Source organism: Pristis pectinata, chromosome 3, assembly GCF_009764475.1.
Source record: "Pristis pectinata isolate sPriPec2 chromosome 3, sPriPec2.1.pri, whole genome shotgun sequence".
In the NCBI taxonomy this organism is placed as follows: Eukaryota; Metazoa; Chordata; class Chondrichthyes; order Rhinopristiformes; family Pristidae; genus Pristis; species Pristis pectinata.
The window spans coordinates 1,164,642-1,189,563 of NC_067407.1; the positions used below are offsets into that span (position 1 = coordinate 1,164,642).

At 56.0% G+C, this 24,922-nt stretch overlaps 1 protein-coding gene across 3 annotated transcripts in view; it reads left to right on the forward strand.

Moving 5' to 3' along the window:
• erich3 (glutamate-rich 3) overlaps positions 1–24,922 on the forward strand; it is a 135,185-nt gene that overhangs the window by 15,973 nt on the left and 94,290 nt on the right. The window contains exon 1 of one of the 3 annotated variants that reach the window (XM_052011794.1): positions 22,176–23,012. The exons of 1 other annotated variant lie outside the window; for it this stretch is intronic. In XM_052011794.1, the coding sequence (XP_051867754.1) occupies positions 22,206–23,012 (807 nt within the window). In that variant the 5' untranslated portion in view covers positions 22,176–22,205. Of the gene's footprint in view, positions 1–22,175; positions 23,013–23,492; positions 23,499–24,922 lie in introns of those variants that run through there. One more of the 3 variants, XM_052011796.1, reaches the window with a different exon arrangement.

Below are 24,922 nucleotides of genomic sequence, written 5' to 3' on the forward strand. Positions count from 1 at the left end.
GGGTGAATTTTTCCCCCAGAGGGGGTTGGAATCTGGAACGCACTGTCTGGGAGGGGAGGCAGAGACTAATAACAAGTATCTGGACGAGCACTTGACATCACCAAGGCAGAGAAGGTACGGACCACGTGCTGGGGAGTGAGGTTGGTGTTGGTGATCAGCACAGACACAATGGGCCAAGTGGCCTGTTTGTGTGCTGTGTGACTCTCTATCGCCGTTGGGCTAGAACTAAAGGTTATACCAGTTTTCACGAATCTCTCTATCACTGATCGGTGTAGCTCTGGTATTATCTTCGAGAAGTCTGCACATCCCCCCTCCACCCAACCAGCCCCCTCTGTGGGGAGGGGCACAGTCTAAGGGCAGGCATGGCTGTGCGAGGGAGATGCTGACTTTGCTGGGGGAACTGCTTCTCCTGAATGACAACAGCTTAAATTTCGCCAACGGAAAACTTGGCTCGTGTTCCTGAAAGACGAGCCGGGCTTGGGAAACTGAGTTGCAGCTTTACAGGTGTGAAAGGGGATGGATGAGACGTGGTTGGAGGCTCTTCCCCGGCGGGTGAGGGTGGCAAATGTCAATCCGAACCAGGTGGGTGGGAAAGGCTCCTCACGCAACCTGGTACACAGGGCGACCTTCCTCCCCTCCCCCTAAAACACTGCCTGGTACACAGGGCGACCTTTCTCCCCTCCCCCTAAAACACAGGCTGGTACGCGGGGGCGACCTTTCTCCCCTTCCCCCCTGAAAGACAGGCTGGTGTGCATGACATTTTTCCCCACTACCTCACAAACATGGGTGGGTGTGCATTGCACACTCTCACCACCCCCCCCCCCCCCCCCCTTTCCAAAGTGCAGGTTGGGGCGTGCACTGCTCGCTCCCCTCCCCTCGAAGCCCGCAGCATTCTCTCCACCCCTCCTGAAACACAGATGTGAGCCCAACGAGTCGTTTACAATGTCAGGCTGGGTCAGTTGCTATTGGGATAAGAGGTAACTGTGATCCTGCTGAATGTCAGAACAGACTTGAGGGGCTGAATGGCCTCCAGGCTCTCTGGCTGTAGCTCAACACTGAGTGTTTCATTCCAGGGTCGCTGTGCTGGTTCTGTAGGGCAGACTGGGGATGTGGAGGAGCAGAGGTTGGAGGGAAGGGGGGGGCTGCCATGGTAGGGTTGGGGGAGTCGGTGCTGTGTGGGATCACACACCTCACTCTGCCTTTTCTGCTCTCCCTAGTCATCCTCCCCTCGCCCCAGCACTGCCCCCGGGAAGATGCAGCGTCCAGCGAGGCTCATCCCCCTCCCGAGCAATGAGGCGCCGGGCACAGCGGCGATCACAGTGCACTCCTCACCTCACACCAAGACCAGCAATCAACAGGTGGAGCTGGTCAGGGACATCAAACGCTCGCTCCCTTCATGGGGTATTGTTTTATTAATTACTTGTTAAAAATCATTGGGTGAGAAGAGTCAATTGCCTGTGTACAGGGGGAGGTCAGTCTGTTCCATCCTCTGCTCAGATCCCAGTTGATCTGTGACCTTGTTCCACTGTGTCAACGTCTGATGTCCAATCAACGTCCCGACTGTGGGGAGAGTTTCCAAACCTCGGATCCTCTGCATCCAGACGAGTGTCTGAGCTCCACTCCTGAAACCTCGGCTATTGTTTGGTCCAAGACCCAGACTCCTAACCATCAGGGATACTTCACAGGAGGAGGCCACTCAACCCCTCAGTCCTGCCCCACCAATCACTGTGATCATGGTGAATCTACACTGTTCTGTGCCAGTTCCCCATCATCCTCATTCCTCAATCTTTCTTATCCATCTCCACCTTCACTGTGTCCAGTGATCCGGCCTCCCCCACCTTCGGGGCAGAGAATTCTAGAGATTCACCCCCGCCCCCCCCCCCCCCCCCCCCCCCCCCCCGAGAAGACACTTTTACACACCTCAGCTGTGAATAACCAGCCCTAATTGTGTAGATACATCCCCCTGTTTGAGACTCTCCCTCTCGTGAGAACATCTCAATATCTCCCCTGTCCTGTCCCTTCAGGGTCCAAGATGTTTCAGTGAGGTCACCCTTGTTCTTCTAAGCTCCACGGAATACAGATCCAATCCACTTAGCCTCCGCTCGGATACCCCCCACATCCCGAGGAATTGGCCTGATGGGTGAATCTCACCAGCTCACCTCCACTGCGACTGTCCCCTTCCTTTGGGTGATGGGACCAGGACCAGCTCCCCCCTGCCCATCAGGTCCCACCAACTTCTTCAAACCTTCAGGCAGATACTGAGGTACTACCAGCAAGTGGAACCCGAGTCGGTGCAATTTAAACCCTTGGAGTCATGATAAGTGTTCTGCTGCACTGTCTCCAAAGTCAACCTCTTCCTCCCTCAGTGTGGGCCAGGATGGTACTAAGGTGGGGGGGGGGGGGGGTGGCACACTGTGGGAGGGGCAGTGAGGGAGGGTCACGGGGGGGGCATTACTGAGGGAGGGCCACACTGAGGGAGGTGCGGTACTATGGGGGGGCAGTGAGGGAGGGTCACATTGTGGGAGGGGCAGTACTGTGGGAGGGCAGTACTGTGGGAGGGTCACACTGGGAGGGACGGTACTGTGGGAAGGGCAGTGAGGGGGTGCGGTACTGAGGGAGCACCACACTGTGGGAGGGGTGGTGAGGAGGGAACACTGCCACAGGAATGCTGTACCGATATGGAGGGATTTCTCTGAACCCTGCACCCTTTGCTTGTTTCTCTCCCAGCAGCCAGACAGGGAGGCGATGAACTGGCACACCGTGGACTTCCCCAGCGGACCTTCTCCCTACCGTCTCCCTGTCATCAACAACTACGTGACTCCTGTCCCCCCCGCCCCTGCGTCAGTGGGAGAAGAAGCGGCTTCACCAGAGGACGTCGACTGCGTCCCACCACCGCACCCCATGCCCCAAACGGCTTGGATCCAAAGCTCCAGCGTACCGAGGTACAGTGAAAATCCTGCCCTGCATACCATGCATCGAGATAGTACAAGAATGCAGAATAAAGTGTTGCAGTGCAGGCAGACAATAACTTGCAAGGCCACAACGAAGTAGATTGATTGTAAGGTCAAGAATCCATCTTATCGTACTGGGGACCATTCAATAGTCTTATAACAGCAGGATAGAAGCTGTCCTGGAGCCTGGGGGTACGTGCTTTCAGGCTTTTGTATCTTCTGTCCGATGGGAGGGGGGAGAAGAGAGAATGTCCGGGGTGGGTGGGGTCTTTGATTATGTCAGCTGCTTTACCGAGGCAGCGAGAGTGTAGACAGGGTCCATAGAAGGGAGATGGTTTCCGTGATCCACTGGGCTGTGTCCACAACTCTCTGCAGTTTCTTGCAGTCCCAGGCAGAGCAGTTGCCGTAACAAGCCCTGATGCATCCTGGGGTCCCAGGACACTGGCTATTCTGCCCTGCTGGTCCCCTGCTAGGATTGCATGTTGCCAACCAGCTCCTGCCACTCCCACTGGCAGCCTGTGCCCCGGATCGTGCTGGGCCTCCTGTGGAGCAGTGGGCGCAGTCTCCACACTCCTGGCAGACAGGGACTGACGAGGAGAGCTGGTCTGGGGGGCAGGGGGAAGAGTTCAGTGTGGGGCGGAGGGCGCGACTGGAGTGTGGGGAGGTTTATGCAATGACAAGAGGGCCCAGACAAGGTGCATAGGGAGCAGCTTCTTCCTGGCACCTGCCTTGTGGGGCTGGGTGGGGTGGGGGTGGGTGTGGTCAGGGACCATGGCTTGGTGTGAGAGGGGAGCTGACGTGTTCACTTGGTGGGGGCCAGTGGGAGCGGGGTATGTGCCATCTCTGAACTTGGAACCGGGTCACCGACTGGGGACTGAAACTCTCCTTGTCTGTCTGTGGCCAGTACAGAAATAATGGGCCAAAGGGCCTCCTTGTTGTACCTGGTCGGAGTGCTGCTCCACCAGCTGCAGGCCCAGAGCGCCCGCTCACACTCCTCACCCTCCCACTGCAGCCCCCCCCTTCCCCTCGTGCTCCCAATCCCCACGACGTTTATGGCCCCTCACTGATCAGGGAGGTGGGACATGCTCCTATTTCAGCAGGTTTGATACAGCTGGTGATCTCACTGTCCCCCGTACAGGAGACGTACAGGTTGAACACAGTCACCCAGCACAGAAACAGGCTCTTCGGCCCACTCAGTCCGTGCCGACCATCAGCCACCCATTTTACACCAACCCTACACTGATCCCATTTCATTCTCCCCACATTCCCGTCAACTCCCCCCAGATTCTACCCCTCACCCACACACTGGGGGCAATTTACAGTGGCCAATTAACCCGCATGTCTTTGGGATGTGAGAGGAAACCGGAGCACCTGGGGGAAACCCACGCAGTCACAGGGAGAACGTGCAAACTCCACACGCAGCGCCAGAGGTTGGGATCGAACCTGGGTCTCTGGAGCTGTGAGGCAGCGGTACTACCTGCTGTGTTGCCCCTGTGGTCTGCAGCTTGAGTCACCTACAGATGAGGTGGTGCATTTCCTTCCCTGAAGGCTGTGGGTGAGTGACCTGGTGTTACTGATCCTGCTACTACTGGCAGAAGCTGCTGTAGTTCGGGTTCGTCCCACGGCCCTGGCTCACTGTCACTGTTGTTGCAGGAAGTCCCAAGGTGGCGCCGCTCTGCTGGGGTGCACAGTAACGTCCTGGTCACGATGGTGTATCGCGGCAAGAGGCTGCACCTCTCCTACGACGGGGCTGACGCCAGGGATGAGGTCAAGGTGCACCAGCAGCACTGTGGTGGAGAGAACCTCTGTGTCTTCAAGGGGAAGCTTCTGGAAGCAGGTGGGTGCAGCATGGAGGATGGGGGTGAAAGACTAATGGCTGCCAGACATTAACCCAGAGATCGGTGGCCCGGTCAGTCTACACCCACCAACTCAACCAGTCTGTATCCCTCAAATGTACTAATTAGGGGCAGGAGTAGGCCACTCGGCCCCGTGAGACTGTCCCAGAATTCAGATCGGTTTGTGACCTCCACTCTTCATTCCTGTTACCACCCATGGTAAACTCCCACCCTCTCAACTATCTACCTACCCTCTCTCTCAAATGCATCGAAGACTTCTCCCACCAAGGAAAGGTTTACAAGCACTCATTACCCTCCCGGAGAGAACTTTGGCTCATCTGCTGTAAATGGGTGAGTCCTTTCAAACAGTTACTCACAGTGCCAGACTCTCCCGCCAGGAATACAACACCCAGTAAAGGTTATTAAACAGGAAATACTGGAAACACTCAGCAGGTCAGGCAGCATCTGTGGAGAGAGAAACCCAGTTAATGTTTCAGGTCTGAGACTCTTCTTCTTGTGGTAAAGATGGTGGGTTTCTTATCCTTAACAGCATTAGTGAATGACATGATGTTGGATAAGTCACTGGGGCCGGATGGGATATATTAAAGGTTATTACAGGAAGTGAGGGAAGAGATTGCTGCGCCTTTGGCGATGATCTGTGTGTCCACACTGGCCACAGGAGTAGTGCCAGATGATTGGAGGGTGGCAAATGTTGTTCCTTTGTTTAAGAAAGGGAGTAGGGATAACCCTGGGAATTACAGACCAGTGAGTCTTACTTCATTGGTGGGCAAATTACTGGAGAAGATTCTTAGAGACAGGATTTATGGGCATTTGGAGAAGCAGAGGATGATTAGGGACAGTCAGCATGGCTTTGTGAGGGGCAGGTCGTGCCTCATGAGCCTGACTGAATTCTTTGAGGATGTGACAAAGCATATTGATGAAGGTAGAGCAGTGGATGTGGGTGTACATGGATTTAGTAAGGCGTTTGATAAGATTCCTCATGGAAGGCTCATTCAGAAGGTTAGGAGGCATGGAATCCAGGGAAACTTGGCTGTGTGGATTCAGAATTGGCCCGCCCGTAGGTAGTGGTAGATGGAGCGTATTCTGCCTGGAGGTCAGTGACCAGTGGTGTTCTGCAGGGATCTGTTCTGGGATTGAGATTTTTATAAATGACTTGGATGAGGATGTGGAAGGATGGGTTAGTAAGTTTACAGATGACACAAAAGTTGGTGGTGTTGTAGATAGTGTAGAATACAACAGAAGATTGACAGATTGCAGAGCTGGGCTGAGAAGTGGCAGATGGAGTTCAACCCAGAAAAGTGTGAAGTGATACACTTTGGAAGATTGAATTTGAAGGCAGAATACAGGATTAATGGCAGGACTCTTAGCAGTGTGGAGGAACAGAGGGATCTTGGGGGTCCACATCTATAGACCCCTCAAGGTTGCCGCATAGGTTAATAGGGTTGTTAACAAGGTGTATGGTGTGTTGGCTTTCATTAGATGGGGTACTGAGTTCAAGAACCACCAGGTAATGTTGCAGCTCTGTAGACCTCTGGTTAGACCACACTTGGAGTATTGTGTCCAGTTCTGGTCACCTCATTATAGGAAGGATGTGGAAGCTTTAGAGAGGGTGAAGAGGAGATTTACCAGGATGCTGCCTGGATTGAAGAGCATGTCTTATGAGGATAGGTTGAGCGAGCTGGGGATTTTCTCTTTGGAGAGGAGGAGGATGAGAGGTGACTTGATAGAGGTGTACAAGATGATAAGAGGCATAGATCGAGTGGACAGTCAGAGACTTTTCACCAGGGCAAAAATGGCTAACACAAAGGGGCATAAGTTGGTTGGAGGAAGATATAAGGGGAATGTCAGGGGTAATTTTATCTTTCTTAAAACAAAAGTGGTGGGTGTGTGGAACGCACTGCCGGCTGAGGTTGTGGGGGTAGATACGTCAGGGACATTTAAGAGACTCTTAGATAGGCACATGAATGATAGAGAAATGGGGGGGGCGAATATGTGGGAGGGAAGGTTAGATAGATCTTAGACCAGGATAAAATGTTCGGCACAACGTTGTGGGCCGAAGGGCCTGTACTGTGCTGTAATATTTTATGTTCTACTGATCCCACTACGATTGGCAGACTCTGCTGTAGATTATACAATGGATACTTCCCTCGCTGCTTGCTGCACTAGGCCTCCAAGTGGTACTGATCTGCTGGGGGACAGTCCCAGACCTGAAACATTAACAGTTCTCTCTGCAGAAGCTGCCTGATCTGCTGAGTGTTTCCAGCATTTCCTGTTGTCATTTCAGATTTCCAGCATGTTTTTTTTTATATTTTCAGCCAAGTAAGTTTGATTTATCGCAGAACTGAAAGCTTCAAACATCTACCCACTGCCTTGCCCCTGGGGAAGGGAGTTCCAGACCACCCCCCCCCCCAAATCCTCTGTGGGGTTCCTGCTGCCACTCCTGCATGGCCAGGTCCTGAGGTTGGTTCTGCCCTCTTGTTCTGGACTTGTTCCTTGAAGGAAATAATTTCTTGGTCCTGTCAAACCCTCCAACCATCTGGGTAAAGTGCCCCTTAACTTCCTGAAGTGGGGACTCCAGCCCCACGCTGTGTGGCCAATCCTGATGATTCCACCTTCTGACCAGTGAATCTCGTCCTAGAGACTGACGGTCATTGCAGCAGACATTGTCTGTGTAGACATTAGTCAAGCAATTGACAAGCTCTCGTATGGTTAGCTGGTCCAGGAGGTGAATGTTCATGGGATCGAAGGTGAGCTGGCTAATTGGATCCAGAATTGCCCTGTGATACAAGGCTGAGGGTGGTGGAGGACAGTGTGTTCTGATAGGAAGTGTGTGACCAGTGGTGTACCACAGAGAAAGGTGCTGGGACCACTTGTTTGTGATAGACACACAATACTTAGTGGTGTAGATAGTGAACAAGGTTGACTAAGCGTAGATCAGCTGGAGAGTTGGGCAGAGCGAGGGCAGATGGATGTTAATCCAGACAAGTGTGAGGTAACGCACTTTCGGAAGTTGCATTCTGGTAGGACGTGGAGTAAATGGCGGGGACTTTCAGTGTTGATGTGCAGAGAGACCTTGGGGTGCAAGTCCATAGGTCCCTGAAGGTGGTGACACAGGCGGATAGGGTGGTGAAGAAGGCATTTGTCACACTTGCCTTCATAGGCTGAGGCATTGAGTACACGAGTTGGGACATCATGTAGCAAGTGTACCAAACATTGGAGTATTGCACTGCACTCAGGACTGTGTACAGTTCTGGTCACCACACTATGGGAAGGCATGGGAACAACAGAGTGTGGAAGAAATTCCCCAGGATGTTGCCTGGAATGGAGGGCTGTGGTTATAAGGAGAGATTGGGTTCGTTCTTACTGGGACGTTGGAGATAGAGGTTTATACAGTTGAGGAGCATCAATTGGGCAGACGGTCAGAATCTTTTTCCCAGGATAGGAGAGTCTGGAACTAGAGGGCACAGGTTCAAGGTAGAACCATAGAACAATACAGCACAGAAAACAGGCTATTCAGCCCTTTAGTCTGTGCCAAAACAGTATTCCGCTAGTCCCATTTACCTGCACCCAGTCCATAACCCTCCAGACCTCTCCCGTCCATGTATCTATCCAATTTATTCTTAAAACTCAAGAGTGATCCCGCATTTACTACATCGGATGGCAGCCCATTCCACACTCCCACCACTCTCTGAGTGAAGAAGTTCCCCCTAATGTTCCCCCTAAACCTTTCCCCTTTCACCCTAAAGCCATGTCCTCTCGTACTTATCTCTCCTAATCTAGGTGGAAAGAGCCTACTCGCATTAACTCTGTCCATACCCCTCATAATTTTGTAAACCTCTATCAAATCTCCCCTCATTCTTCTACGCTCCAAGGAATAAAGTCCTAACCTGTTCAATCTTTCCCTGTAACTCAACTCCTGAAGACCCAGCAACATTCTAGTAAATCTCCTCTGCACTCTTTCAATCCTACCGACATCCTTCCTATAGTTAGGTGACCGGAACTGCACACAATACTCCAAATTTGGCCTCACCAATGACTTATACAACCTCACCATAACATCCCAACTCCTGTACTCAATACTTTGATTTATGAATGCCAGGATGCCAAAAGCCTTCGTTACAACCCTGTCTACCTGTGACACCACTTTCAGGGAATTATGTATCTGAACTCCCAGATCCCTTTGTTCCTCCGCACTCCTCAGTGCCCTACCATTTACTGTGTATGTCCTACCTTGATTTGTCCTCCCAAAATACAACACCTCACACTTGTCTGCATTAAATTCCATCCGCCATTTTCTGGCCCATTCTCCCAATTGGTCCAGATCCCTCTGCAAGCTTTGAAATCCTTCCTCACTGTCCACTACACCTCCAATCTTAGTGTCATCAGCAAACTTGCTGATCCAATTTACCACATTATCATCTAGATCATCGATATAGACAACAAACAACAATGGCCCCAGCACAGATCCCTGAGGTACACCACTAGTCACAGGTGAGAAATTTAAAGACTGAGGGCAAGTGTCTCACCCAGAGGGGGTGGGTATGTGGAACGAGCTGCCAGAGGAGGTGGGTATAGTTATAACACTTCACGGGCATTTGGACAGGTTCATGGATAGGAATGGTATAGAGGGATAGGAGCCAAATGTGGGGAAATGGGACTGGTGTAGAAAGACATCATGGACGAGATGGGCCGAAGGGCCTGTCTCTGTGCTGTACAGTTCGATGAAATTGCCCCTGGTGTACGGGTGAGGGGTCGAACCTTTGGGAGGATGGGAATGTGGGGGGAATGGGTTACTGGGAAAATCAGTGGCAGAATGAGAACCGGAGTGGTGCAGACTCGAGGGGCTGAATGGCCTCCTATGTCTGAAGGAAATGTGGAAATGGGAGCAGAGTTAGTGATGGGTGAGAACAGTTGTTAGAGAGAAGCTGTTTACTCTGGTGGGAGGGGGGGAAGTGACGGGAGGGGGGGAGGGGTGCGGGGCCAGAGTTGGTGGAAGTGACCGGGGTGGTGTGGGTGGGTGCCCCCTGCTACTGGAGGGGCTGAATAGCCTCTGCTCTCCCTGGGGGGCCAGTGTTGAGGGACTCCCCCTGGGGGGCCAGTGTCGAGGACCCCGGGAGCAGTCAGTGGGTGCGTGCAGTGTGGACATTAACCCCTCTGCCTCCGTTCACAGAGCGGTTCCAGTTCGTGTCCCGGCGACACGCAGGATTCCCCTTCAGCCTCACCTTCTTCCTCAATGGCATCCAGGTGCACCGGCTGAGCTCCTGCTGTGAGTTCAGGCATCGCCGAGGCTCCCGGCTGGGGGGGAGACACCCCCACTTCGCCCTGCTGTCAGTGCAGGGGGCCGCCCCCTGCTACAGGTGGGTGGGGCACGGGAGGGGAGGGGCCGTCCCCCGCCGGAGGGAAGGGCACGGGAGGGGAGGGGCCGTCCCCCGCCGGAGGGCACGGGAGGGGAGGGGCCGTCCCCCGCCGGAGGGCAGGGCAGGGGAGGGGCCATCCCCCTGCTATGTGAGGGTCCAGTTCCTGGTCCAGACCCCAGGAGGGGACTACATCTCCTGCACTGCCGGTGTGGAGATGGTGTAGTACACCGTCCCCTCTGGGCCCTGTAACTGGGGGGTGACCAGCCTGGTCTCTCTGCAGATGCATCATCGCCACGGGTTTGGACAAGAAGCCGTCGCCCCCACCGAGGCGAGTGAAGGAAGACCTGGAGACAGGGAGGGAGAGTGGGAAGCGGGGCTCGGCCCGGCCTGGCAGAGGAACACTCAGGGCAGTCAAGGCAGCCGAGACCGTGCAGGATGGAGCCACCTCCGCCGTGTCCTCATTGGAGGAGGACGGAATGGCCAAGGGACGAGGATTGACAGAGAGCCTTGGGAACTCAGGGCACGGTTGGTCCAGGGGTTGTGTTCACCCCGTCTCTGCGGTCACGGGCTTTCTCGGTCACCTGTGTGTCCTCCTCCCCACCTGTGTCCATAGAGCAGGAAAGCACAAAACAGGCCATTCGGCCCTTCTAGTCTCTGCCAAAATGGTATTCCTCTAGTCCTATTGACCTGCATCCAGTCCATAACCCTCCAGACCTCTCCCATCCATGTATCTATCCAATTTATTCATAAGAGTGAGCCTGCATTTACTAGATGGCAGTTCATTCCACACTCCCACCACTCTGAGTGGTTCCCCCTAAACCTTTCCCCTTTCATCCTAAAGCCATGTCCTCTCGTACTTATCTCTCCTAATCTAGGTGGCAATACTCTAAATGCAGCCCAACCAGAGTTCTATAGAGATGCATCATGACTTCTTGACTCCTGTACTCAGTAGCCCGATTAATGAAAGCAACTTTTCCATAAGCCTTCTTTACCACCCTGTCTACCTGTGTAGCTACTTTGAATGAGCCATGGACTTGCACCCCAAATCCATTGGTCACTCTGCACTACCTGCCTATTCTCTGTCCTTCTCCTGACGGTCATGCAGCTACCTGCCTCCTGCAGCTTCGGAGTGACTGCCTCCCTGTAGCTCTGGTCTATGAACTCCTCAGTATCCCATAGGAGCTGAAGGTCATCCGGCTGCAGCTCCAGTTCCTTAACACGGTCTGTAAGGAGCTGCAGCTGGATGCACCTCGTGCAGATGTAGTTGTCAGGGAGACTGGAGGTCTCCCAGAACTTCCACATCTCATTGTGGGATCTTGCTCTGTATTTCGTACATTACAACCACACCAGAACTTCTGTTTCTTGAAACCCACTGCAGAGTGCAGGGATTGTGACAAGCTCACCAGGAGTGGCACAGCGGGCAGAGCTGCTGCCTCACAGCCCCAGAGACCCAGGTTCAATCCCAACCTCCGGCGCTGTCTGTGTGGAGTTTGCACGTTCTCCCTGTGACCACGTGGGTTCCCCCGGGTGCTCCGGTTTCCTCCCCCATCCCAAAGACGTGCGGGTTGGTGGGTTAATTGGCCGCTGTAAATTGTCCCCAGTGTGTGGGTGAGGGGTAGAATCTGGGGGGAGTGGATGGGAATGTGGGGAGAATGAAATGGGATCAGTGTAGGGTTGGTGTCAATGGGTGGGTGATGGTCGGCACAGACTTGATGGGCCGAAGGGCCTGTTTCCGTGCTGTGGGACTCTGTGACTGTATTCTGTTTGCCGACACATCCCAGGACGAGACTCTCTGTGTGAACTCCATGCTCATGTTCTCCCCGGGTGCTCCGGTTTCCTCCCACATTCCAAAGATGTACGGGTTAGGAAGTTGTGGGCATGCTATGTTGGTACCGGAAGCGTGACGATACCTGCGGGCTGCCCCCAGAACACTCTACGCAAAAGATGCATTTCACTGTGTGTTTCGATCTACATGTGACTAATAAAGAAATCTTATCAGAATACGCAGATGACTTTGAAGAGGACGAGGAGAAGCCGAGGAGGGGGGCTGAGTCCTGGGGACGGGGCAGCGCAGAGATGGTGGGGGATGGGGCCGAGAGCGGCAGCTCCGGCCAGGAGGGTCGCGCCCCGGGATCTGCACAGCAGCGGGAATCCATGAGCAGCACCTCCGACTCCGAGGGCAAGGGAAGTACAGGTGAGTGTGCCCGTGATTCCCAGCACAGCAAGGGACCTGGAGGGTTCAGCTGTGAAAAATTCATCGATGTGTCGGTGAAGAGGGCAGAGCTGGCGAGGGCTGACCTCCCTGTCCCAAGCGCCGCCCCCTCCCCTGTAACCCCTACACCCCCTGCCCATCCCCTGCACCGCCCCTCCCTGGCCCCCTACCCCTCCACCCCCCAGGTGACCCTGTGTCTGTGTCCCGTTCCCCCACAGGCAGCGGCCACTCCCGTCCATCCTCGCCCGACCTGTCGAGCAGCAGCAGGGAGTCTGACGGTGAAGCGGTGGAGACGGGAGTCCAGGCAGCTGAAGCCGAGAGTTGTGTGGCCGGCGAGGGGGGCGGCGGGAGCCCCCGGGGGAGGCGGCTGTGAGCTGGAGGCCATGGTCGGCACAGAGGCAGCAGGGGAGCAGGCTGTGACCGAGCCGCTGCCGGGCACCAAGTGGCCACTCCGCAGGTTGTGCGATGGAGAAGGTTCTGGAAGCAGTGCAGATGGGGTCAGGACTGGCAGGGTGGCCCCGGAGACAGGTGGGGAGCAGGAGCCCGGGCCCCCGGGTGACGGGCGCAGGGTGAGCACAGTGGATGCGTCCCCTCCCTTGGGGAGACCAGCGGCCGGTGAGTAACCGCGTTCCCTGCTAGCTCTGCCCTCCGGCTGCAGCCCCCACCCCAGCACCGTGCGGGAGGGGCGACGCCGACCTGTCCAACCAACTGTGCTGCGTTTGTGTGGTGAAGCGCAGACCAGAGCTGCCTGTCACGTGTGCGAGTCTGTGTCCGGGGCTGTGGTCAACCTCGGGCCGTGGCGGCGGGAGGGAGAGTCCGCAAACCGGCTCCCCCGCTCAACCTGGCCCTTGGAGCTGTTCCTCACCACTTACGTTGCCACGCCCCCATCACCCCCCACCCTACCTCATCCAACAACACCTCCCCGACCCCCCCTCTCTCCCGCTGCCCCGGCCCCCTCTCTCCCGCCGCCCCACTCCTACTCCTCAGCTTTCCCTTCAACCCACCTGTGGTCTCCAGCTGAGCCCCTCCTGGTGAGCACAGCTCCACATCCCACAGCTCTCTGGAGGATGACGTTTCTCCCAAGTTCCTGCCTGGATGTATCCTGCCCACATGTGGAGACCCCGTCAGTCCCCACTGGCCCTGGTTGGGAAACCCTTCTCCCGTCCTGGAGACCTTGGTTGCTGCTGATGGTGTGAACATCTCCTTTCCCCTGTAGGCTCTTGGCGAGCTCTGACCCCACTGTTCAAGGTGTGGTGTGTGGGCAGTGTTACAGCCAACTCAACGGACACTGCAAAGAGAAGTCAATGCAGTGAACGGGTTTCTTCACACCTTGTACTTGTCCAAGCTAAATTCCCTCTGCCATTCCTTGGCCACTTTCCCAATTTTACTCTGGAAAGGACAGCTTAAAATGGGCTATTGAAAGAGCAAAGACAGCCTCATGAACGATAGAGAAATGGGGGGCTATGTGGCAGAGAAGGGTTAGATAGATCTTAGAGCAGGATAAAATGTCGGCACAACATTGTGGGCCGAAGGGCCTGTACTGTGCTGTACTGTTCTATGAGTCCGTCCCACCCACTTACCCTACACTGACCCCATTTCATTCTCCCCACATTCCCACCAACTCCCCCCAGATTCTACCCCTCACCCACACACTGGGGACAATTAACCCACCGACCTGCACGTCTCTGGGGTGTGGGAGGAAACCGGAGCCCCCGGGGGAAACCCGGGTTCGGGAGCAGGTGGGGTGTTGGGCATTTGTCCTGGACGGGAGGGTTGGGTGGTGATGAGGCGCGGTCAGCGGCCTGTCGGACGGGTGTACCCCACCCCGCGTGCTCTGCCCTGGGGATTACCGCACACTGCAGTCACTCCTGTCTCATTCCTGTGTACAAACTGTGTGTGCTTGTATCCCTGTGATGTGCTTTGTTCTTCCTTTATCCAGTGTGACGCGTTGGTGTTCCTGTGTTTACATAGCCGTTAATCAGCTCAATGTCCTGGATTGGAGGGGACATCCCAGCTATTGTGGTGGTGTGGCTGCGGTGTCCAAATCCCAGCACCCGCCAATCCACTGGCTTGACTCCCACTCTCCGTCTCTTTCCTGAGCTGCAATAAATCCCAGGCTTGTCAGTGACCCCCCACCTCCTGAAAACAAGGAGGGGTATCCAGCTGTGTCCTGGCCCATGGGTGGGGTCTGGAACTGTTCCCCTGTTCAGTGGAGGGGAGGTGGGTCACGGATGGGAGGAGGCTCCGACTGAACAATGCATCGCCCTGGGCGACTAGAGATGGATCGTGGGATGGTTACAGCACAGGAGGAGGCCGTTCTGTCCATCTACTCTGTCCAGTTCCACACCAGAGCAAATGTAAAGACACCGCCAGCTTCTGCTCCAAGTTATTGTGCTGATTCACGGCTTATTCCGGTTGATTGTGTTCTAATGAAGAAATAAATCCAGAAAGTGGTCAGAAGTGTGACAAGTTACAGCTCTTTAATATGACAGCACTCTGGTTCTGAGAGGCAGGAATGGGGAACCAGTGTGGTAAAGCTGGATATCACAGGGAGCAGAGCCGAGGAGCAAGGCTGGGTGTATATTCAACGTGAAGTCTCTCTCTACACGAGTTCCCCCTGTTGGTGAAAACTGGGTGTACTGGGAGCACCTTGAGACATTCATTCCCTGAGTTAGTTCAATCCACGTCTTAATTCCAGTGACCCCCGTGGCCCCAGATCACTTTAGTGCCCAACCCCAGTCCCGGCTAGTTCCTCAGCGGGACATTCCCAGCCCTCAGGAAGGAATCCTGTGTTCCCCAGCGCTTCTGCTCAGACTGCACCTGAGCTGGAAATGGTTTCTCCATCTCCGAAGGACCACCTCTAGATCTTCCAAAGTCCACTGTCTGTGACTCAACATCATGGAAGCACGGGGTGTGGTCGGAACAGAGGAGTCCATTCAGCCCAACATGTCCATGCTGGTAGAACAAGTGCCCTCGCCCTGCCCCCTTCGCCCCTCCCCATCCCAGCACTGGGTCTGAAGCCCTGCAGATCACGGCTCTTCAATGTGATAACGTGGGGAGGGTATCTGCCCCTCCCACCTCGGGCAGTGAGTTCCCCACCCCCACGGGGTGAAAAATTGCTCCTTGCCCTCTCACTAATCCTTCACCAATTGCTTCACACTGCCCCTGATCCCTGCCCCCTTTGCTAGGGACTAGATTTCATCTGCACCTCATCATCATCTCCCCTCAGCCTCCTCTTTTCCAAAGAAAACAACCCCAGCCTCTCCGATCTCTCCTCATGCCCCCCCCACCTCCCCTGTAATGTGGTGACCAGACGCTGTTCTCAGGCTGCAGTCTAACCGGTTCTGTACCTTGGTCCCAGCCGCCACCTCCACCTGCCCTCCTTCCTTCAGGGATAGTCACAGATTGCACAGACACAGGCCCTTCGGCCCATCGAGTCCCTGCTGACCATCATCCACCCATTGACACCAGCCCTACACTGATCCCATTTCATTCCCCCCACATTCCCATCAACTCCCCCCAGATTCTACCCCCCACCCACACACTGGGGACAACTTACAGCGGCCAATTAACCCACCGACCCACACATCTTTGGGATGTGGGAGGAAACCGGAGCATCCGGGGGAAACCCCCGTGGTCACAGGGAGAATGTGCAAACTGCACACAGACAGCGCCGGAGGATGGGATTGAACCCTGGTCTCTGGAGCTGTGAGGCAGCGGCTCCCTGTGAGTTACGGTGAGCACTCGGGCCTGAACCTTCGGGAGAACTAGGCTCGGGCTGTGATGTCCAACCTTGTCCCCTCTTGTTCCTTGACCAGCTCCTTCTCCACCTCACCCACCCAACTCCTCACCCCCCACTCCCACCCTCCCATCCCACTCCACCCCCACCCTTCCACCACACCCACCCCACTCTACCCCACCCACTCCCACCCCGCCCCGCCCCCCAGATTACAATCTGACCAGCTGACACTCTTGTCCCTTCCCACCACGCTGCATGGACCCCAGGGAGCTGCGAGTCCGCTGGGGACGGGACCCTGCCTGGTGTTGAGGAGCGAGGAGGAGCCTCGGGGCCGAGTGACTCCAGCACAGACAGGGAGGCGGAGGGAGAGTCGCAGAGCACAGGTGACTCGGGTACAGGATCGACGCACACCCGGGACAGTAAGTGAGACCACTGCCCTGCACGGACCTCAGCGTCCCAGCAGCACAGGCCCCTCTGCCCAACTGCTCCATGCTGACCAAGATGCCCATCTGAGGTAGTCCCACTTGCCCGCATTTGGCCCATATCCCTCCAAACCTTTCCTATCCGTGTACCTGTCTGGCAGTCACTCAGCAGTGAATGAACACTGGGGCATTCCCTCATCCTTTCCGACCCTAAGTGTTTTACAGCATCTTAGAACAAGTGCTGGGAAAGGGGAGGAGTGGTTTCGGGTACTCGGTGGTCAGCATCTTCAAGTTGGGCCGAAGGGCCTGTTCCTGTTGTGCAGGACCCTGAACTTCAGCTCGCCGCCTGAACTGCAGGGAAGGGCGGGTGTGGTTCATCGGTGGCCGGAGGGCAGGAACCAGTGAGTCAGCATGCGGGGCATTCTCCCCGGTGGTGAGGTTATAACCGGCAGTGTGTCTCTGGGGTCGCTACTGGAACATTGAGGACGGGTGTCGGAGAGCGGGAGCGACTGCCGGATCTGCTGGTGACACGGGTCCGGCGCAGGGGGCGGAAATCAAACCACTGGAGATGCCAGGAATCTGAACTAAACACAGAAAACACTCAGCAGGTCATGCAGCATCTGTGGAGAGAGAAGCTGCTGATGTTTCAGGTCTGCGATGTTTGTCACAACTGGGCAAGAGGGAGAGAATTCAATGGGACTAGTGGAATAAAGTTTTGGCACAGACTAGATGGGCCGAATAGCCTGTTTTCTGTGCTGTAGTGTTCTATGGTTCTAACATTAGATAACACGTTTGTTCTTCCCATCTGTAGAAGAGCCATTTCTGCCCGTTTTCTGTTCCTCTCTGTGCTGGGCCCCACTGGCCATGTCCCTGTTCACCTGAGACATCAGCCACAGCAGCTTCACCTGATCACACCTGCCCACCATCTTCACTCTGACAGGAACTCCCTTGGATTCACCAATGTGAAGGGTCCCTCGGCTGCACTGTGAACTGTTTCTCCCTCCACAGATGCAGCCTGACCTGCCGAGTGTTTCCGGTACTCCCTTTTCTCTGAGTTTTATATTATGTTGCCCCAGCATTTCATAACCTGTTGACATCAGTCCAGCACCAGGCAGGCCCACCACTCTATCATTAACCAGTCGAGGTTTAGAACACTACAGCACAGTACAGGCCCTTCGGCCCATGATGTTGGGCCAACATTTTATCCTGCTCTGAGATCTATCTAACCCTTCCCTCCCACATAGCCTCCATTTCTCTATCATTCCTGTGTCTATCTAAGAGCCTCTTAAATGTCCCTAATGTATCTGCCCCCACCACCTCTGCCGGCAGTGCGTTCCACACACCCACCACTCTCTGTGTAAAAAACTTACCCCTGACATCCTCCTTATACCTTCCTCCAATCACCTTAAAATTATGCCCCCTCGTGTTAGCCATTGTCGCCCTGAGAAAAAGTCTCTGACTGTCCACTCGATCTATGCCTCTTATCATCTTGTACACCTCTATCAAGTCACCTCTCATCCTCCTCCTCTCCAAAGAGAAAAGCCCTAGCTCACTCAACCTATCCTCATAAGACATGCTCTCCAATCCAGGCAGCATCCTGGTAAATCTCCTCTGCACCCTCTCTAAAGCTTCCACATCCTTCCTATAATGAGGTGACCAGAACTGGACACAATCCTCCAAGTGTGGTCTGACCAGAGTTCTATAGAGCTGCAACATCACCTCGTGGCTCTTGAACTCAATACCATGACTAATGAAGGCCAACACACCATACACCTTCTTAACAACCCTATCGACCTGCACGGCAACCTTGAGGGATCTATGGAAGTGAACCCCAAGGTCCCTCTCTTACCCCGCACTGCTAAGAGTCCTGCCACTTTGTATCCTGCCTTCGAATTCGATTTCCCGAAGTGTATCACTTCACACTTTTCTGGGTGCAATATACAACGTGCAGGGATGGGATTAGTTTAATTTGGCATCATGGTCAACACAGATGTGGTGGGCCGAAGGGCCTGTTCCTGTGCTGTTAACTGCCCTCATTGAGCCATTTCAGCTCATCCTATCACAAACATTCCCTGTGTTCTACACATTACTCTCCCGCCACCACCTCTCCTACTGAACCCTCACCGGTACCTTTCTTGTTCCCAGGCCTGAGAGAGGGGCCCCGGACCCAAAACGTTAACGGTTTCTCCCTGCACAGATGCTGCCCGACCCACTGAGTGTTTCCGGCATTTTCCATTTTTACATAAGGAAGCTGCCTGTGACTGGACAAGGTGCAGAACGACCCAGTCCGAGTGTGAGTGAGCTCAGTATGGCTGATGGATCGGCGATCGTCGACAGCGCCGGGAACAGCCCCTTCCACCCGCTGAGTGACGGCGGTCAGTTGGGGCAGGATGTGTGGACGTTCCGCCTCTGAGGGTGTGCTTCACCGACCAGCGCCCTCGGACACGGCTCCTGAGGGACCAGCAGCCCCGGCCTTCCCATCAGCCGCGGAACACGAGGAACCGCAGCCCCCCTGCTGGGGGATCCCTTCCCTGGGGAATTCCCCCCTGCTGGGGGATCCCTTCCCTGGGGAATTCCCCCCTGCTGGGGGATCCCTTCCCTGGGGATTCCCCCCTGCTGGGGGATCCCTTCCCTGGGGATTCCCCCCTGCTGGGGGATCCCTTCCCTGGGGAATTCCCCCCTGCTGGGGGATCCCTTCCCTGGGGATTCCCCCGCTGGGGATCCCTTCCCTGGGGATTCCCCCCTGCTGGGGGATCCCTTCCCTGGGGATTCCCCCGCTGGGGATCCCCTCGGCTTCCCCACCAGTTTACTCTCCCCTGGGGGCCACACTCGTTCCCCAAACCACGTCACGAAACAATTCCAGTCATCGTTTCGCATCGCTTTTTGTGGGATCTTGCGATGCCTGAGGAATGTGGTGCCCTTGACCCCGTGTCCAGGATGGGACATCCTGTGGTACGGGGGACAAAACACACGCTGCACCAGCCGGCAGGGTCCCGGGACCGAGCCCCCAACAACCGGCAGGGCTACTGCTGGGACCTGCATCCAACGCTCTGTGAGGCAGGAGGCCCGTAAAACATTGTGTGCGCACATTCCGCGGCATCGCCTCAGCCCATCAGCTCCAAGTCAGGGTGACAGGGAGTGACCCAGTCGGTCCCGTCACAGACGGTGTGAGAAGTACCTGATAAATGCAACTTCCAATTTACCCCTCCCCGTCTCTGTGACCCCTCCCTCCCCTACACCCCTCCCGGTCTCTGTAACCCCTCCCTCCCCTACACCCCTCCCCGTCTCTGTGACCCCTCCCTCCCCTACACCCCTCCCGGTCTCTGTGACCACTCCCCCCCCCTACACCCCTCCCTGTCATGTAACCCCTCCCTCCCCTACACCCCTCCCGGTCTCTGTAACCCCTCCCTCCCCTACACCCCTCCCCGTCTCTGTGACCACTCCCACTCCTACACCCCTCCCTGTCATGTAACCCCTCCCTCCCCTACACCCCTCCCCGTCTCTGTGACCCCTCCCTCCCCTACACCCCTCCCGGTCTCTGTGACCACTCCCCCCCCTACACCCCTCCCTGTCATGTAACCCCCTCCCTCCCCTACACCCCTCCCCGTCTCTGTGACCCCTCCCTCCCCTACACCCCTCCCCGTCTCTGTGACCCCTCCCTCTCCTACACCCCTCCCCGTCTCTGTGACCCCTCCCTCCCCTACACCCCTCCCCGTCTCTGTGACCCCTCCCTCCCCTACACCCCTCCCTGTCATGTAACCCCCTCCCTCCCCTACACCCCTCCCCGTCTCTGTAACCCCCTCCCTCCCCTACACCCCTCCCCGTCTCTGTAACCCCCTCCCTCCCCTACACCCCTCCCCGTCTCTGTAACCCCTCCCGCCCCCCCCCCCCCCCCCCGCTTTCCCAGTCTCGTCTCTCGTGGTTTGACGTCCGATTGATGACGGGATGATCCGGCGCTACACAAATGCAGCGCAGCTGTTAAGTGAACGTTACTCACGGTGTCCTCTTCCCTGTTACAGGTGGGAGCCGTTCGCCCCCCCGGGACACAGATCCCGGGGCGACGCCGCTGGACCCTCCGTTACCGGCCCTGGGGGGGAAATGGTTCCCTCCCCTCGCCCTGGGGGTCGGGGCGGGGATCCTGGCCGGAGCCGGGCTCGGCGTCGGCTGCAGTCGGCAGGAGGGGCGAGGGAGCGGGGCCTCGGGGCAACGGCCCGCAGCAGCCGGGGGAGAGATGGGGACGTGGGGAGACTCTGGGGGGGAGGAGGCAGATGTAGAGGAGGAAGAGTTTGGGAGGGAGGTAAACTCTGGGAGGGACGAAGGTGTGGGGGAGGGGGGAGAGATGGGGGAGGGGGCGGAGATCGGGGCGGGGGGAGAGATCGGGGAGGGGGCGGAGATCGGGGAGGGGGCGGAGATCGGGGAGGGGGCGGAGATCGGGGCGGGGGGAGAGATCGGGGAGGGGGCGGAGATCGGGGCGGGGGGAGAGATCGGGGAGGGGGCGGAGATCGGGGCGGGGGGAGAGATCGGGGAGGGGGCGGAGATCGGGGAGGGGGGAGAGATCGGGGAGGGGGCGGAGATCGGGGAGGGGGGAGAGATCGGGGAGGGGGGAGAGATCGGGGAGGGGGGAGAGATCGGGGCGGGGGCGGAGATCGGGGCGGGGGGAGAGATCGGGGAGGGGGCGGAGATCGGGGCGGGGGGAGACAGAAGAGAGGGAAGTGTAACGGAGAAAGAGTTTAGGGCAGAGGGAGGCAGCGGGGCGGGGTTGGAGCCGGGGAGGTGGAGGGGCTTTGGTGGAGAAGAACGTTTTGGGGCCGAGGAAGATTTCGGGGAGGGGTTTAGCCCGGGACAAGCAGTGACAGGGCGCCCCGAGAGCGGGTGGGATGTTGAAGAGACCCCGGTGGGAAGGAGCGGAGACCCGGAACGTTGGAGACCGGGGGCCGGGCAGCAGACGGAGGCAACACATCCCCGGGGGTCCCTTCCAGATGTGGGGGGCCAGTCGGCAGATGTGGAGGAGCAGCCGGGGGGCTCCGGCCAGGAGGGTCCCGCCCGGGAGGGAGCAGGGAGACCCGGGCGGCGAGAGCGCAGAGACTCGGACCCGGAGCTGATCCCGCACCGGGACCCTGGCGCCGGGACGGAGCCGGGACTGCAAGATCCGGCCGAGGCGCGGGGCTTCCCCTGGACGGAGACGGGAAGAGGCGGGGAGACTATCCCGGGACAGGAAGGGGAGACTCCGGCCGGCAGCCCCGAGCTTGGGGGATGTGGGAAGGTTCCGGACCGGGGGGAGCGGATCACCGCCTCCCCCCCTCCCTCCGGCGGCTCGGAGACTGGGGTACGGGCGGCGTCCTGTACACAGGACACCGAGAGAGCGCAGGACCAGGATCGAGGGGAAACGCAGGACCTGGAACCTGGAGAAACACAGGACTGGGGGCAACGAAGAAAGATTCTGGAGCGGGAGGTAGAATCATGTGTGTGGGAAACACAGGACCCAGAGACTGGGCGAGGAAAGATGGGTGAAACACAGGCCAGGGAGTGTGTTGTGGAAGCGAAGGGCAGGGGGATACAGCAAAAAACGCAGGACGGTGCTGCGGTTGCAGACCTAGGATCCGGGGAGGGGGGTGTACAGAGGATGGAGCCAGCATCATGTACACAGGACAGGGAGCAGGGACCAGGAATGTCCAACCAGGTGGGAATACAGGGAAGAGAACGGGAAGGAGGAGAGGGAGAGGAGCGGGCTGAGAGGGTAGAAACAGGAGGGAGGGAGTCTGCGTCAGAAACACAGGCCAGCAAAGTAGGAATGCAGGACAAGGAGACTGCGCGAGACACACAGGACAACAAGGCATCAGAGGAAATACAAAGCAGGGAGACAATGGTAGAAACACAGTTCAGCGAGGCTGCAGTAGAAACAAATGAGGCTGTGGTGGAAACGCAGGGCAGTGAACCTGTGGTAGAAACGCAGGCAAGGGAGACAATGGAAGAAACACAGGATGGTGAGGCAGTGCTAGAAATGCAGGACAGTGAAGCTGTGTTACGTTTGCAAGACAATGAGGTTTTAGTGAAAACACAAGACAGCAAAGCTGTGATAGATATGCAGAACAGCAAGGTTGCGATAGATATGCAGGACAGCAAGATTGCAGCAGATATGCAGGACAGCAATATTGCGGCAGATATGCAGGACAGCAAGATTGCGATAGGTACGCAGGACAGCAAGATTGCGATAGATATGCAGGACAGCAAGATTGCGATAGGTACGCAGGACAGCAAGATTGCGATAGATATGCAGGACAGTAAGATTGCAGCAGATATGCAGGACAGCAAGATTGCGATAAATACGCAGGACAGCAAGATTGCGATAAATACGCAGGACAGCAAGATTGCAATAGATATGCAGGACAGCAAGATTGCGGCAGATATGCAGGACAGCAAGATTGCGATAGATATGCACAACAGTGAGGCTCTGGTAGATATGCAGGACAGCGAGGTTGCGATAGATATGCAGGACAGCAAGATTGCGGCAGATACGCAGGACAGCAAGATTGCGATAGATATGCACAACAGTGAGGCTCTGGTAGATATGCAGGACAGCGAGGTTGCGATAGATACACAGGCCAGCAAGGTTGCGATAGATATGCAGGACAGTGAGGCTCTGGTAGATACGCAGTACAGCGAGGTTGCAATAGATACACAGGACAGTGAGGTTGACATAGATATGCAGGACAGCGAGGTTGCAATAGATATGCAGGACAGTGAGGCTCTGGTAGATACGCAGGACAGCGAGGTGGCGATAGATACACAGGACAGTGAGGTTGAGATAGATATGCAGGACAACGAGGTTGCAATAGATATGCAGGACAGTGAAGCTCTGGTAGATATGCAGGACAGCGAGGTTGCAATAGATACACAGAACAGTGAGGTTGCAATAGATATGCAGGACAGCGAGGTTGCAATAGATACGCAGGACAGTGAGGTTGCAATAGATATGCAGGACAGCGAGGTTGTGATAGATATGCAGGACAGCAAGATTGTTTTGGAAATACAGGACAGAAACTCTCTGCCACATAAGCAGGAGAGGGAGGCTGTAGTGAAATTGCAGGGCAATGAGCTAGTGGCAGATGTACAGGAAGATGAGGCTGTGGTAGGAATACAGTGCAGAGAAGTTGGGGTAGTACCACAGGACACTGAGGTTGTAGCAGAAACGCAGGATGGTGAGGCTGTGGCAGAAACGCAGGCCAGTGAAGTTGTAGCAGAGACACAGGACAGTGAGGCTGTGGAAGAAATGCAGGATGGTCAGGCTGGAGCAGAAATGCAGGATGGTCAGGCTGTAGCAGAAATGCAGGACAGTGAGATTATAGCAGAAACGCGGGACAGTGAGGCTGTGGCAGAAACGCAGGACAAAAAGGGAATAGTTGAAACACAAAACTGGAAGTCAGAAACAAAAAGTAAAGAGCCTGCATCAGGAACACAGCTCCATGAGCCAGTTGACAGGTTGGTAAATGTGGGAACACAGGACAGTGAACTAGAATACAGCGTGCTGGGGTCACAAACACAGGACAAGACACTAGTGGAGGAAACACAGGAGAAGCTGCTGGAATCAGAACAGGAGGACAGAAAACCTGCATCAGAAACGCAGGACCAGGATAGGCAGCAACAAACACCAGATAGAGAAACCGGGTCAGAAACACAGGATAGTGATGCAGTCATAGAAACAAAGGAAGGGGAGGCAGGTCCACAGTTACAGGACATGGAGACAGAAACACAAGACCAGCATGTGGAGGATGATATACGTGACATGGAGGCTGAACCAAAAACACAGCACAGTGAGGTCATGATAGAAACACAAACTAGGGCAGAAGGTATAGAAATACAGGCCATGAAGTCTAGGTCAGGAACACAGGACAGAGAGGTATTGCAAGAAATGCAGGGCATGGAGGAGGAAATGGAGGACAGGGCACTGGAGATAGAAGTACAGTACGAGGAGGGAGAGGTGCAAGTACAGGCCGCAGAGCTCGTGTCTGAAATACAGGACCAGCTCTGGGAAGCTGGAGTGCTAAAGAGAATGTTTGGGTTGGAAATGCAGAACAGGACAGTAGCAGAAACACAGGACAGGGGGCTGGTATATACAGCACAGGAGGTGGTGGCTGGTGCAGAAACACAGGACAAGGAGCTGGTACATAGGACACAGGAGGTGGGAGCTGGGGTAGAAACACAGGACAGGGGGCTGGTACATACGGCACTAGAGGTGGGGGCGGGTGCAGAAACACAGGACAGGGGGCTGATACGTACGGCACAGGAGGTGGGGATTGGTGCAGAAACACAGGACAGGGGGCTGGTACATACGGCACAGGAGGAGGAAGCTGGTGCAGAAACACAGGACAGGGGACCAGTGTTCCA